At 43.3% G+C, this 15,977-nt stretch overlaps 1 protein-coding gene across 2 annotated transcripts in view; it reads left to right on the top strand.

Annotated features, from left to right (window-relative positions):
• Positions 1-15,977, top strand: part of RARB (retinoic acid receptor, beta) — a 69,554-nt gene that overhangs the window by 41,346 nt on the left and 12,231 nt on the right. For both annotated transcript variants that reach the window (XM_009578694.1, XM_009578702.1), the window contains exons 3-4: positions 6,445-6,605; positions 14,328-14,504. In XM_009578694.1, the coding sequence (XP_009576989.1) occupies positions 6,445-6,605; positions 14,328-14,504 (338 nt within the window). The remainder of the gene's footprint in view (positions 1-6,444; positions 6,606-14,327; positions 14,505-15,977) is intronic.

The following is a 15,977-nucleotide window of genomic DNA, read 5'->3' as shown; positions in this document are numbered from 1 at the left end:
TGATGAAAATATTATTGTTGTCATTAATTTGATATTGAGAAAAGACTGTGGATACAAGAGCTCAGTGCAATGAATAAAACAGTTGGAGTTAACTGTCCCTGGGGATAGAATCAATCACTGTTGTAGAAGAGGGTGACATTTAAAAAAGAAACTCAGAAGAAAATGTCATGCTTAAAAAATTAGATTTAAACGCACTACCTCCTGATTGATTTTTATTGCACTCAGATGGATACACTGATTGATTATCAGCCTTACAAATGTTTAGTACCTTTCTCACTTCTCTAATAATCAGAATAATCTAATTTTCAATGTCATTTAAGTTACCGTATTCAAGGTTATAATAGATCATATTTCTAATAAAACATAGCAATTATGTAATGAATAATACAAAGCTGCGAGACAGAGTTCAGATTCACCTTTGTCAAAAAAAAAAAAATACCACCAGTGGCTGGAAGAGCCAGCGTACGTGAAGGCAGCCCACAGGACGGCGTCCTCTGGATTTGTGGTGTTTTCCCCCATTGTTGAACTGAGGCTTCTGGAGCGTTGGTCGGGGCGCGTTTGCCATAGCTCAACATTATTTCTCAATAGGAAACCAGGAGCGGGCTTGAATTCTGCAATGTATGTGCTCGCTCTGTGCCTGGGGAAAAATGATAGCGTGCCAGGTGCTTATGAAATTTCTTCCATGATTGTTTCTCTGTGCTCCCTGTTAATTTTGATACGTGTCTGTAGAGAGATACTATCTCACTTAATTTGAGATGTTTTCTTGTGGCAATTTTACCCAACAGCTGACATGGTTGATTTCTCTGAATCACGTACAAAATATGCAGTTTTCGTGTGTTTCGGTTTTGTACTTGAAGCCCCTCACATGACCGTGTACTTGTCACTGGCCTTGTCCAGTAGAAAGGAGAGTTTTGTATTTGAAACGTGCTTTGCCTCCAATCGTTCTCCATATGTCAAAGCTCAGTTTTGGCATGGGAATTTGTTTTAAGATAGTTTCCTCTTCTTTTTAAAGACTGAGCAGTTTTGCCTAAAAGAAAGCATTATTTCATCTGGAAATCATGACCTAGGAAAACCAATTTTATTTATAACTACCTGGTGTTCTGCATATTTTAATGCTATGTTTGGCTTGCGATTGCATTGCTGTTAAAACGTGAACAGGAGTCCTACCATTCTGAATTGATGGTGTGTCAGTTTGTCAACCGTGATCGTGTTGCTTTCAAGATGGTTATTTTCTTCCTTTTCTTACGCTGGAGATGGAAAAACCAACCCCCTTGATGTCCCTCATCTCTCTACCTGTTTCCACTGGCTCCTGGGTGATGTGCAGCTGGGTGCTGGCCTGGGGTGATATGCAGCTGGGGTCGGAGAGCTTTTGCAGCATCGGGGGTGCTGGTCCCTTGGTTCGAGGTTTTCCAAGGTGACTGTTGTGAAAGATGTCCTTACGGACTGCCATTCATTACCGTGAGCACAGTTTATTGAAGGATGATGGGGAGAAGGGTGACGCGTGGTATGTGTGGGGCATTTATCCTGGTGGATCAAACTTGGCAGTGGCAATAGGTAAACATTTTGCATATTTGACTGAAATTGTCCACGGCTGCTGACTTCTGCCAGAATGAGAAATTTTTAGCAGCTGCCATTGGAATTGGAGAAGTCAGTGTGTAAAGGAGCTGTACAAGACTTGCGGGTTTCCACCCTAGCAAGCAGCTTGGTGCTCCTGGAAGCCCTGGGTGCAGTGCTGAGCATCGACCCCACCGCCCACGTGTGGCACCATTTGCCCGTGATGTTGGGCAGCCCAGGCTGCCTGGTGTTCGGCAAGGGATAGATGGCTTCCCGAGGTGCAGGAGAGCAGGCGGGAGGGCGAGCCTCTGCCCGGAGGGGAGAGTTGGCAGGTCTGCAGCGGTCCTGCCTCAGCTCACCTCTGATTTCTCTTCTCATCAGCGTTTGCAAACAAAAGGAGTCTTTTTGAAAGCCTACCTTGCACCCAGCGCTGTGCAATTACTGACTTGCTCTGTGTGCTTTATGGTGCTTTTGAGATTTGTTAGTTTAACGAGTAACTTCCAAAATATTTAATGACAAGAGAAGTGTGGTTTTACAGGAATGCGAACTAACTGGAAACACTAGTAGTTGTCGCTGCAGGAACAAAACCAGTTAACGAGTACACAAAGCTTTTCAAAGGTCATGGGGATCTCCAAGAGGCAAAACTGCAATGATAGCATTTCAAGTCATGAATTTATAGCTGATTAATCATTATAACATATGAAAGGTGCTGTCTAACTATCTTCTGGGCATCTGGGGAAGCAAAGGTTATGCAAGTAATTGGAAATAGCGTGTTGCGAGCTGCAGGTGGTTCTCCCCTGGACAGGTTTGTGTCACCTTTGACAAAGGGGAGTACGAACACTCACTATTCCATAATTTTACCTGATTATCTACAAACTGCCTAAATCTCTTGGGCTGGATCCCAGACTCTTCTTAGGCCAAGCGGTGACTAAGTTTGGTGGACCTGAGGGGCTTGCGTTTAAGACTGGACAATTACCAGCATTACGACATGCTTGAAATGATCCCGTTCAAGCAAGAGAATTGCTGCGTGGTTGCTAAATAAGAGCACTGGGGTCCTCCGAGACCTATCTCGGAGGTCCTATCTTTCCTATACTTAGTTTCATCTACCGCAGGCCCTGCTTTTCTTGAAAAAAGCATCCTTCCCTCCTGCAGCTTTCATGTGCCCTGCCCATCGCTTCAAGCAGAAGAGGGAAAATGTGTCTGAGGCTAAGGAAAGCAGTGGCAAACCTGGGGTGAGGAGAATAAACTGGATGGTGCAAGAGATGATGTTCAGCCCCTCTACCATCAGGTTAGGGGGATGAACGTTTGAGGGTAAGGGCTGGTCCTTAAAGCTAAGGCAAAAGAAAGTGCCTTCGTTTGCTTACGAACCCTGCTGCAGCTGCCTGGAGGTTTCTGGGTGTGGAAGTGCAAGTTCTGGCGTGTGTGTCGAGGGGACAAGGAAGCTGTCACGGGAAGATGGATCGGAGCAGACGTGCTCAGGCGTGGGCGTGCGTCGCTCAGCCGTCCGAGCAGCGCTGAGACTCGCGCGGACGTGGCTTCCTCACATACCAAGACACACCTCTTTTCATCCTCTTCCCCCACCACCAACACCTTATTTGTTTTTTTTAGGTTTTTAACTTCTAGTATTTCTCACAGGGCAAGAGAGCTTCCATACTGTCCCCTGTCGGGAGCTCTTAAATAATGCAGCCATCGAGTCAGAATTTAGTGGACAAGTAATGAAATTCATAACCTGAGTTTTCTACGGTAGCATTAACTGTGACACAGATTCATCACCAGCGTATCATCATTAAAAGGCAGTGGAATTGCATCGGGGATTGATGTGATCATATGCATGTAAAGATCAAGATACAAAAAGGTGTGATTTATGTAATATAAGCATAAGCTGTAATCCAAAACCCTTCCTACACGCAGTGTGACGGTTCCTGTTCCCAGAGCAGTGATGGCTTTTAAATTTACTGGGTAAATGCGTGTGTTTATATATTTTTATTTAACTCTTTTAAACATAGTGTTGTCTTAATCTTTTTCTCTCTTTTGTTTTTTTGCATTGAATTATAGTTGTAGTTGAATCTGCGTAATAGTTCAACGTTATTGAAATTCTTTATATTTTTGGAGCCTGGGTGTTATATGTCAGCACTGTATTGTGTTATCTTACAAGGAATATAGAAACACTGCCGTGTCTGATGCAGTCTTAGTGAAGGCAAATGTAGGAAATAAAAAAAGTATACATAAAGTAAGAAGATGAATGTTGTTCAGGCTTTATCGTTATTACAAAGGCTATCGGAATCGTAGAAGAAAAGGTGAACAAAAACTGTTCTTAGTTTTCAGGATGTGTTAGGTCTCCCCTTCCTACCCTTCAGTGATTTTTGCCCAAAAAGAAAGAGGACAGAGCTGGGCCAGTTTGGTGATGTGGATTGACCAGCAGCTGTGTCTCTGGTGGCCTTTGGAGGGGAAGGGACTTCAGGTACAGCTGCAGAGGGAGCTGTGCCGGCGTAGCACGGGAACGATGGCGCGGTTCCTGCCGGAATTATCTCCTGGTCTCTGGGAGCTCTTGGCAGCTGCTCCGAAGCCTGGCCTAAATAACGTGTTTGTCTTCCAGGAGGAGTTCAAAGCTATTGAGATAAGTAGTTGCTGAGGCCACCTGTTTGGCAAATTTGTCAATCAGCTCGTAGAGCTATAAGTAAACGGGGCTTTATTACAAAGGCTTATTGCTCTTTGTGCTTGTGTAGGAGTTTACATAATTTTCTAAGGAGCTCTTTTATCACCCAAGTACAGCGGAGATTAGAATTTACTTCTGGTGGCAGTTTGGAGCACTCGAGATGTGTACATGTTGGTCCTGGATGTTTTTTCAATGCAACAGACCGTACTTGTGCTCTACCCTGGGGTCCGGCAAACAAATAGGGGCATTGGCTTTAGGGGAATATTTGTAAAAGGAGGGGGGGGATCCAACTCCCCCCTAAACCTGACTGCAGTGGTAGCACTGAACCTTCACAAGAAGGTACCTTTTGTGTCCACCTTTCTTGGCCTTCTTTGAGTCTCTGTTACTCCAGACACCAGAATTGATGGTGTTCAAAGTTAGGCTTTAATCCGGTGGGGTGCTCAGCGTCCCAGCCCTGATCCAGCAAAGCACATCATTGACTTCAGTGCGGGTCTGTTCACACAGTTAAAGTCAAGTTCATCCTTAAAATACCTGCTGGATCAGGGTCAGAGTTCTCTCAGTTGCAAAGTCAAACCTTTAGTGAGAAAACCAGAGCCGTTCGTCACATGGAGTATGTGCCTGATGGCCTTGTAAAGGAGCAACAATATTCACTGCATCTACCCCTTGTTTTCTGTTACACATATTACATTATTTCTGTAGAAGCCCCTGACTCCGCTTTCCCACCCCACCATTTTCCCGTGTCACTCTTCATTTTCTCTCAGAAATGACACCCAGAGGAAAATGAATCCAACTGCGCGTCATTCGTTCTTGAACAGATGCTGTAGGTGAGACTGGATCGAAACTCCTCTTCCTCCTGAAACATTCACCATTTGTCTGCTCTTTGCGATCATTTGTGGTTCACAGGCATGTAAGAAGCAACCGCAGAAGACGTGGAGATGGGCCTGGGGAGCCCATGGGGGAAAAGAGCTAGCATGGAGGTGGCTCTGGGCATCTGCCCATTTTGCTGTGCTTCCCTCCCTACGGCACAGATAGATACGCTTTCTGGGGCAGGACAGTATGAATGAGAATGGGCAGATCTTTGGCCATCCAAAATCCCCAGCCACTCTCACGTGAGCCGCACCCTCAAGAGTTCAGGCCACTGGTTTAAATAACATGAGGTTTTGAACACCGGTGAATGTTAGAACTGGTTTTTATTTGTCCAGCAGCGTTTAGTCTTTAGGGTGTTTAATATTGACATGGAGTCTTTGGGGAGAGGGATTGATTTTGTTTGGCTTTGTTGTAAAGCCTTACGCATCTGGTTATGCTTAAGACGTTAGCTTTAGCAAACAACAAGCCTCTTGATAAAATTCACAAGTACTGGCAATACTGCGGACATAGACTTATCTCCTGGGCATGTTTTGTAAAATTAAGCTATTTTCATTAAAAGAACAAAGAGTAGCATGGTGATGGAGCAGCTGTCATATTTTATTACAAAACACAAATATGTGGGAAATCAATTACAGCACGGGTGCTGCACAATGCATATTTCCAGTAATCCCTCACGGCCGGAGGAAGGTAGAAGGCTGATCTGAGCGCAGGAGCAGATGGCAAGCAACTTCAGATAGCTTCACTGCCATTTTTACTCTTTCAAGTGTTTGTGCTTCTCCTTTGATCTTCAAATCTCGAGTTTAATGTGTTTCATCTTCTTTCATTTACTGTTTTCAAATTTAACTTTCCCTTTAAATAACTTTTGCTTGGTAGAGTTTGTATTAGTATGGGTTTTGTTATCTTCCATACCGTGAAATTTGAGAGACAGTTGCTATCTTTCTTTAGTGTTGTTCACATCCAATAAAATACTGACTGCATCACTGCAAAGGACTTCGCCATTCACCATGCACAGCTGTAATGATACAATGAAAAAATCCCACCTCACAAAGTTACGGAGACACACTGAGGCACAATACATGTGAAGTTGCAGTAGACTTTCTTGGAAAAGAGATTCTACATGGAGTGTGATGGTACATCCACAGCAAGCACCTATGGAAGTTTGGTTTCATCATTATTCCATTAAATCTAATTCTTACAGTTGAGTAATTAAGCTTGCATTGGTTTTCTCTGCATGTAACATTTTTATCCCACTTAAAATAATTTATGTTTAAAATAAAAGCATTTTGCAGTGTTTTGAAGTAGAGCAGTAAGAGCAACATAGGGTGCTGTGATGTGATCTGTGATCTGTGTCTCTGCTTTTTCTATAGCTGTCAGAAATGATAGGAACAAAAAGAAGAAGGAACCTTCAAAGCAGGAGTCCACAGAAAACTATGAAATGACAGCAGAGTTGGATGATCTCACTGAGAAGATCCGAAAAGCTCACCAGGAAACCTTTCCCTCACTCTGCCAGCTGGGAAAATATACTACGGTAAGTATGGTTTGTGACGCATACGTTCTGGATATGCCTGGATGATGTGAGTTTTGCATTGGAGGCTTCAGACATTTTAAACAGAAGCATAAGTAGATGCACTCCTTGCACGTCCATTGTCATGAAAAAATGCAGGTATGCATGCAAATACATGCTGAAGGAGAGACATTGCACTTACTGCATTACTTAGCGGTATTGTGAGAGACTGAAGGATTAGTCCAGCCAAGAGACAAGCTTGGAGTCCATGAGTCAATTACATGCCATCATTCATTAGAAATTTGTTGGCTCCCAAAGACGTGATCTCTGTCTGAGCGTCAGCGGATTACAACTTTGCAGGTGTAGAGAGTTCCTAAATGCTGCTGGATTACTGGTGACAGTCCCAAAGCTACCAAGGTCAAGGAAAATATGAAATGTCTAAATAAACTGGTTTCCAAAATGCTCATTTGCAGTTTATTCCTATCCCAGTCTACCAAAATACCATAAAGCAGCAAACACTTTTGCTGCTTTTAGAAATGAAAAATCAGCCCCCTGTCAAGAAGTTCGATACTGTGGGTATTTCTTCAGAGGATGAGTCAGGGAAATAAATCTTTTCTATACATACATATGTTGCTAAATGCAGGGAAGGTCAGTGATATATATTGATTTCAGAGAGAAAATTCAATGTCAAGTTTGCAAATGCAGTAATAAAACAGATGCTTAAAAATAAATGTTAAGTAACGTTTATAGTCCTGTTGGTAGAGGAATGACTTCGCTGGTCTGGTCTTGCTGTCGGTTGTAGCAGCACTGGCTGTTACAGGGGGGTGTGCAGAAGGTCCTGAAGTAGTCAGGTGTGTCTCGCTGCCGAAGCTGGGAGTTCAGGAGCGGCGTAGCTGGGGCAAGGAGACACCTGCCTCCGTGGTCCTTGTCCTCCATGGTTCCCCAGCTGGAGAGCTGGGACCAAGCCCTAGAGGCCCGGTAAAATACCTCTCTCACTGGATTGCTCTCTGTTTTGTGTAAATGCTCTGCTACTGAAACAAACGTTAAATTTCTCAAGAGTAATCTAGGCAAATCCCTGCGTGGCATCAATATTCACTGTTTTATGGTGTACTCATCTATTTACAAAGTTCAAGGTTCAAAACTCTCAGGTCTAGGTGTAAGACTTGGTCTTTAAGTGCAGGAAAAGCAAGCATACATGGTGTGATGTTAGAAAAAAGCATGTTTTTCATGTTGCTGAAAGTATTTTCAGAAGCATTTTTCACATTTAATTTTGAGGTTCGCGTAAAATGGTTAGTGCTGGGGAAGGTGGCTGTCCTCTGCACGCTTCTCTGGTGCTATCCCTGCTCGGGTGAGGTGTAGTCAAAACAGCCAGCGTAGGCGTGCTGGTAAATACTGCTGTAGCAGGCAAGTGCAGGCAGACCCCCAGGGACTAGCGCAGCGTGCGAGGCTGGAAGCTCAAAACCAGCCAGCTGGTGACATAACCGAAGGCAAAGCTGGAGACGGTGGGATCCATGGTGTGTCTTTTCAAGGAAATTCCTGGGTTAATGCACTCCACTCCTCCCCGCAGCATGTGCGGTTGTGTCCTCGTCTTGGAGTGAATAAAATCTTCCAAACAGGCTCTCACACTTCTGCAAACACAAGAGCACTTCTGAACGAGTGTGAAAAAATCTTCCCAGTTCAAAACAATGAGTTTATGCTTTGCAGAAGAGGTGATCGCATGTCCGCAGCTGGGACGCGTAGCCAGGCTGCTGGTATGCATGCCAGAGTTTATTGCTCACAGGCTGCCTTGCCAATGGGCTGGCTATCCCAGAATAACAATATATCGGTATACCTCCCAACGTGAACGTGTTGGTACGTACTTTTGTGTTACCTCTGAGTTTGAAGAGTGCACTGCAGCTGGTGTGATCATACTTTGTAGTGGTAATTGCCAAAGATCCTGGAGAGTTGAAAGATAAACCCAGGCATCTATATGCTTGCATTATGTGTTGGATGCCTAAGTATCATTAATATTTTAGCTCTTGAAACAATACAAGTGCGTGAAATTGGAGAGGGTCTTGTTGCATATCACACCCACCAGTTTGAAGAGTGCACTGCAGCTGGTGTGATCATACTTTGTAGTGGTAATTGCCAAAGATCCTGGAGAGTTGAAAGATAAACCCAGGCATCTATATGCTTGCATTATGTGTTGGATGCCTAAGTATCATTAATATTTTAGCTCTTGAAACAATACAAGTGCGTGAAATTGGAGAGGGTCTTGTTGCATATCACACCCACCACTGATGCCTTCGTCCTTGGGTTCCTGCTGTGACCCCCATGGGGAGTTTATGTCCCTGTTGGAATTTCAGAACCCTTACTGAGAGCACCTGGATCTAAGTAATGAACGGATGAATCTCATCTGTCTGTGGGTCCCGAGTAACCATGACCTGACCACACTCTCTCCGAGGCTGGATATTTGTCATTTGTGTCTCAGGCCAGATTGGACAGCTTGGGGAAAGAGATTTCTTGGGTTTATCGTTGGTCTGTTGGATGTTCACAGCAGTTAGCTGCATGCGGCTGAAGTCCCTGCCGCTTTGTCGTGATTTGGTAGTATACAAATTGCAATAACAAAATTATACTGAAAGAATTATTTTTGGCTTACCTTGAATCTTTGAGAGCGATACAGCTTCCTTCAACAGCTGTGTCACAACTAATAGCAGCGGGGCTAAATACTAACTGTCTTCTTGCTACATGCCCATAGTCTCTGTGTGAAATGCAGAATATTTAAATCTCTCATCTAGCTAAGGTCTGGTGACCACTCCAGCTTTTTAGGTAGGAATTCAGTATAAGAGCTCATTTTTGTGAATGCTGTCTCTGCCCGGCTTTGGAAGGGACAGAGTACAGCACTCCCCCCATTGCTTGCACCTGGTGGAAACCTCGGGGTTTAAGAATATTCCTCAGTACCACTGGGACTGGAGTACGGGTCATCTTCATCTCCAGCTGCCCGTCAGCCCAGGAGCAGGGAAGAAGCCTTTCTGCAGCAGCAGAGGATCCAGGAGGATCCAGGAGGCAGAAGGTGTGTGTGCTGGTCGGAGAAGCACAGCTTCGGTGCTTGGACACCACCACCAGCTGCTGATCAAACAGCAGGGCTCAGGCAATAATCTTTCTTTTGGAGACACTTGAAATAGAGACCAGAAGTCAAAAAAAAAGGAGCACACAGCCCTTTTTCTAAATGCTGAGTCCAAGGGGAGCTAGAAGCCTACGCCACTCTACTTTTCTTGATAGTAACAAGCTAGTACAGGTAGAAGATTGCCACCAGTCCTGCTTTTGTGCCCGGTTCTACAGGCTAGCAGTCATGAAGCATGGCGCGCTCACACTGCAGAGCATACAGATTGCTTTTGTAACCTTACGAGTTTTTTATTTAATTCTTTACACGAGAGGTGAGAAGTGAGTGTATTGAATCGATGTGGATTCACTTGAATTTCATGAGCTTTGCACTTTGTGTACTGATAGAAATGGTGGATGGAAAAAACTGTTCTGCAAGCGTGGCCTCTATGTGCCTTTGGTTACGTGATCGTTCAGACCGATTTAAAACATGATTTTGTTTGTTGCTAAAAAGAGCAAAGAATTTTAAGTATAAGAGAGTGGAGTAAAAAAGACCTTGCAGAGATACAGTCATAAAAAAAAAATCTGTTCAGACATTTGGCTTGCTGCATATCCGGCTCCTCTCGCTCTTGAGCACTGCAGCCTGCATTTCCCAGAGGGAAAGGCTACATGGTGATTTTTTCCCCCCATTGTGTATTTTTACCTGTTCAAAAATGGTTTTGGAGAAGCATTTTCAAGTATGTTTTTTTATATCCATCTGCTCTTTAAAAAGAAGAAGTGTCCCTATCTGTAATAATTACCGTACTTTGCATAGTTAATAAAAGTCTACTTAAAATAATGGGAGAATAGCACTCGAATTAAATTCCCTGGGTCATTTGACTTAACAGTTGCATTTGGTGGGCAGTGGCAAGTGTAGTTCTGCCGATGATGAGAATCAGCAAGCTGTTTAAACGTAATGGATTTCAAAAGTCCATCATAAATAGATCTGTTTTATTACTGTCATCCAGGTAAGAGAGAGTGCCTTAGTAATTTCTCTGGAGATGTCATACTTTATAGTATAATTGAGTGTAACTATACTGCTTGTCCCTCGAGACTGGTATTATTTGTAAGTCTACAGCTGTGTTGCATCCAGCCTCGTGATAGAGGGAGGATAAAACAGAAAATAATTTTGACTCTGCGGACCCTTGCTGCGGGTTCTCCCAGGTTGCTCTTGGCTGGCTGGAAGTGGAGAGGTTTTGCATCTCAGCAGCATTTTGTCCTGTGTAAGTGCTGGGCTTAGGAGTTACACAGCTATTGTTCTGTGTCACTGCAGAGGAAAATATATATATATGTATATATGATTTTCTATGTATCTCCTGATGCTGGGAATGAGCAGAGACATGTGCTGTGGTCCTCGGTGAACTCACTGGAGCTGGAGTGCATTGCTGCTTTTACTAAAGAGGCATAGCAAGTGTTCCTGATTAGGGCAGAGTGCCCCTGTGAGCCTTGTTTCCTTTGTAAAGTGGATTTTAAAGACGGTAGGGATTCTGCTACTGTGTATGTTTCTGCGAGTACCTCATCTTGTATCGTTAATGTGGAGATAGAGCAGCCTGCAATGGAAAAACAAAAATGATGGAAAAAATGGGATCAATTTATGTGGCAAAAATGGCTGTTTAATTGGATTTCATAGCAAGGTTGGGCTTTTCCACTGACAAAGATGCCACTAGGGTGTATTACAGTATTGTTCCACCATATGTGCGCTGATGCAAAGGCCTGAAAAACATGCAAGGCTGCTCCTGGAAAAGACACCCAAAAAACTGCTTCAGTAAAATATTCAGGAAAAGTCATAGCGTCTGCATCTTTTTCACAGCATGGTTAGAGGAGATCCCCAGGCAAATTTAATCAGAGTTTCTGTTTCTAACGTGCATTTTATTAACCCCGTATTTTACTGTTCAATCTATACATTGATATTGAGTCAGTTTTGGTTTTACGTATTCAGAAATGCTGCTAAAAATCTAGCTGTTTTCTGTGACGCTTGCAACTACATTCATTACTAAATAAAATGTTAAAAGTCTTTCCATTTGTAGCACCTCGAAGATAACGTGTAAACCACATTAGCTCAAAACACATTAGCCAGAATCTGGCACCCGGCGTAACAAAACACCCGGTTATTTTGTATTTTATTAACTGCCCCTTCTCTTCAGTTTGCATAATAGTGAGTTAGATTTACATTTGTTAAGACGGCCATGCATTACTCTTAATAGAAGACATGTCAAACTTCCCGTTGCCGGTACTGCAGCATGATAAAGTAACCTCATATGATACTGATGAAGATTTCGTTCACACTTGCTGGTTTCATGCAACGTCTTTTTTTCCAGATGGATACCCTATTGTAAAATGATTTCCTGCTTTAGGCTCTGCTTTGTGTAGCTCTCCGCTATGCCATCTTTCTATGAACTGGATAAACTGCCTATTAAATTTAATTACAGCCTGAATGACTGCACATCTTGATCTTATTTTTCCTCCAATGTACTGTATTTCACCAAGGTCCTTGAGGATGAAATAAAATAAATCTGAAGGATGCATACTCCAGTAGCTGAAAGAAATGTTTCAAAGGGCATTACAATGACTGTTAACCCATTAGTTTTGGACCATTTTGAAGGCAATTCTTTAGGTTTAGGATTATAAAGACATTTTTTCCTATCTTTTCTTCTGTCATTTAAAAAACCAAAACAAAATAGAGAAAGTTCCCAGGATAAAAATGCAAATAGAAATGATGAAGTTAATTTCTTATCCCTTAAAAAGAGAGGGAGTGGGGAAGAGTAACTATGCACCTTCAAACCATTCAGCATGGTTAGCATTTATTTTTTGCAATAAGGGCCTCGTATAAATATTACCAGCTCGAATCTCCATCCTGTTGCAAGTGAGGGTGAATGTTGGGCTGGCGGCACCCTTGGGACCCATCAGGACTTTCTCCTTCGTGACTGACGGTGGTCATGGCGTCTGTGAAGGCAGCCCCGGGAGGGGGTGACAGAGCATCACAGCCAAGCTGAGCTTGCCCCACGTCCCCTCGTCAACCTCTTCAGGCCTTGTGTCCTTCCCGCGAACCGAAGAAGAATGATGGCTTCAAAGGTTTCCAAGGAGGTGGACGTCCTCACCGCCAGCAGTGATGGTGGCAGGGTCACTGGAGATGTTTCTTCCGAGAAAGCACAATCTGTGTAAACTGAATGCTTTTTGATGGCTATTTGCCATGTCTGTTAGACTTTTATGTTGAGACTCCTCTCATTTAACTTTAATTTTAAAGTTAATGTAACATTTTAACTTCAACCAGCTAAGACTAAGGTAGCTAATCACATTGGCTTCCTCTGCAGCTGGGGAGAAAGCCGCCATCTGAGGGCATTTTCCCTTACCTGCCTTAAGTACCTATCTGGAGTGGGTGGGCCTTTTTTTGGAGATGCCTCTCTCTTTCTTGGTTAGTCAACAAGCTCAGATGAGATGTGGAAGAGAGAAGCTCTCCCTTTGGTTTTCTGGGGTTGCAGCTCAGCACCTTTTGCAAATTCACTACTAGCATATTTTTACAAGTAGAATTCCTCTCGCAATGAAGAGGAGATCACCCAGACCCTGAAGGCAGCTGCAACGCACACTAAACCTGGTGGTTCATGAGATAATGGGGGGGACCATCATGCTGGCTGCATCCCGAACAGCATTGGATGAAACGCTGGCAAAATGGGAATATGCTGCATGCTGGGGAAGGAGGAGAGGGGCCTCCCGTTTCTCGTCACCCCACAGGAATCATGGGTGGGTTGGAAACAGCTCACCAGGTCTCCCCATGCCCCTACCTTTTGCTGGACTAGCATCAAATAGATCGCAGTAACTTTAGAGTCAGCTGGTTCTTGGCTGACATGTTTAACTTTTTCAAGGGTTAAGTGGTTATTCTGAATGTAGGAAAACATGAGTTTAATCACAAACTTAACACAAATTTGCTATGCATCCTAGCAAATTACGGATTAAGATACATGAATATATGGAAGCAGTCTCTGAAAGATGCAGCTGGAATGTCTTTGTAACACTTCAAACAGTAGGGTATATGTTGGATGCACCGTCAAATGAGCACATAGCATTCATCAGCGCACATGGTGTTTTTCCTAACATGGTGTAAAGAAATGCTCTTTAATTCATGGGAGACTGTAGCTTGAGAAAGCTGTAAAACTCTTGCAGAGCCACAAAGCAGATAAATTAAGTAGAACTAATTTGCTAAGACCTTAAGTATGTGAAACTATGTTCCAAATATTGTGCTGCTTTTTCCAGATGAGGACCCGATATTCTTGTTCCACTGTTCATTTATATTTTCTGGGGTACAACTGTAAATTGTCTCTCTCAATGCACTTATTATATAACGGCAAGGAAGAATAATGATAGTGGCATTTGGAAATGTTTAAGTTCATTTGTATTCCTTGTACAGATGGCCTCTGCAATCGTAAGTAACAGAGAAATATCCAAGGAATTTTCAAGCGATTAATCCAAGTTTAAAACCAGCATCATCCCAACAGCAAGCTGCAGAAAATGCCTGGAATGTTAATAGAAAGTACTTCTGGAAGGAATACTTGGTTGTTGTTTCTTTCCCTTGAAAACCATTTACTGAAAGGGACGTTGTTGATTTATGGTGCTTTCTGTCTGTCTTTCCAGAACTCCAGCGCAGATCATCGGGTTCGACTGGACCTCGGGCTTTGGGACAAATTCAGTGAACTTGCAACAAAGTGCATTATTAAAATAGTGGAATTTGCAAAGCGATTGCCAGGCTTTACAAGTTTGACCATTGCAGACCAGATAACTCTACTTAAAGCAGCCTGCCTGGATATACTGGTATGTATTTTTAACGTCATTGTTATGCTACTAATGTGTTTTCTATTGCTCTTTTTACTGTAATCGACAGGGAGAGGGGATCAAATACTGCCCTGGCCTTATGGTTGCAAAATTGAACTTATCGGGTAGTCTGGTACGGTCATGAGTGGACTCCAGCTCGTCTACAAATGTGTGTTATACGGGATGAGCATACTTTTCAAAATATGTAGTAAGTCCTTATAGTTTGTGGATTTCAGTATAGTTGCAAGAAGGGCACATTTTGGTATTGTGGCACTAACTTGAAATATGTGCAGCTTTGGAAAAATCTCCTTATTGTTAACACTGAAGAGAGATCTGACTGTCTTTCCTTCCTCCTCCCTCCAAAACATGATGCTCTGAATAAAGGATACCTAGAAAGAGAGTCCTTTGTATAATGTTTTAGGAACGTGCTGTACCTGTGGTCATGAGGTAATTTGAGGAACAAGATACAAATCTTCAGAGTGAGGTTTTTGCCGGTTGTAGAAGGGAACCTGGTGCGCCTGGAGCCCAACAGGCACAAGCCTCCAGCCTATAGAACCCCTGCTTTCACCAGTGCTACAGGCACCCGTGGAAGTGGACACTGTAATGGACTCTGTACAGATTTTAGCTAAATGTCCTTTCATTTTAAATAGGCAAGCATACAACCTGCAGCAGGGAACAGTGCAGATGGGCTTGGAGTTCTTCTCCAGACCTTGCCACTATGTCAAGGCAAGCTGTCTTCCTTCCCTTTGTCTCCGGTTGTTTCTGTCATGCTGACCTTCAGAGGAACCCTCTGGGATCTCAGCATTTCTTTATCAAGACCTTAGAGGTCTTCAGGCTTTTAGTTGCAAATATGCTTCTTATTCTTGGCCGTAGCGTTAGTATTTTCAACATGTTTTAAACATTTTAAATGTTTTCTTCTGAGCACAAACCTTCAGGTCTTCATTGAGTCAAGCATGGCCAAGAAGCCCGTTGTAGGATGGCTGCTGTAGATATATTTTTTGGCATGACACAGGAGTTAAAGCTAGGGAATTTGAAGTAATTAATCTTGGAATTTCTAAAAGTGCATTGCTTCAAACAGGATCATATTGAGGAGGACGTTAACTGCTGTGACCTTTTCCTCTTGTTTTGTCAAAAGCTGTTTTGAAGAATTGCATCTAGAGGACATTGATGAAGGAGGAAGAGGGGTGGGAGAGGGGAAGGGATATCGTTCTCTGGCCTATAAAAAAAGGGAAGGTTGAGGTTGCCCTGTCATGCTCAAGATTCGCTTCTCGTTGTCCCCTTCGTCCAGGCACTCATTCAGACTTGACCATCTCATTGTTACTGTGTGTGGTCCCTCCACGGGGCAGGGCCGTTCGTTACCAATTGCATGCCTGTCGTCACCAGCTCTGTCCTGATAAGACACAGTTACGTTCCCCTTACACCGAAAGGCATACAGTAATCGATAAAGTGTGGCGTTGCCTCGAGTGTATTCTG

Source organism: Fulmarus glacialis, unplaced genomic scaffold (assembly GCF_000690835.1).
Source record: "Fulmarus glacialis isolate BGI_N327 unplaced genomic scaffold, ASM69083v1 scaffold15260, whole genome shotgun sequence".
Lineage (NCBI taxonomy): Eukaryota > Metazoa > Chordata > Aves > Procellariiformes > Procellariidae > Fulmarus > Fulmarus glacialis.
The sequence above is the reverse complement of the archived record's forward strand: the minus strand, read 5'-3'. Positions and strand labels throughout refer to the sequence as shown.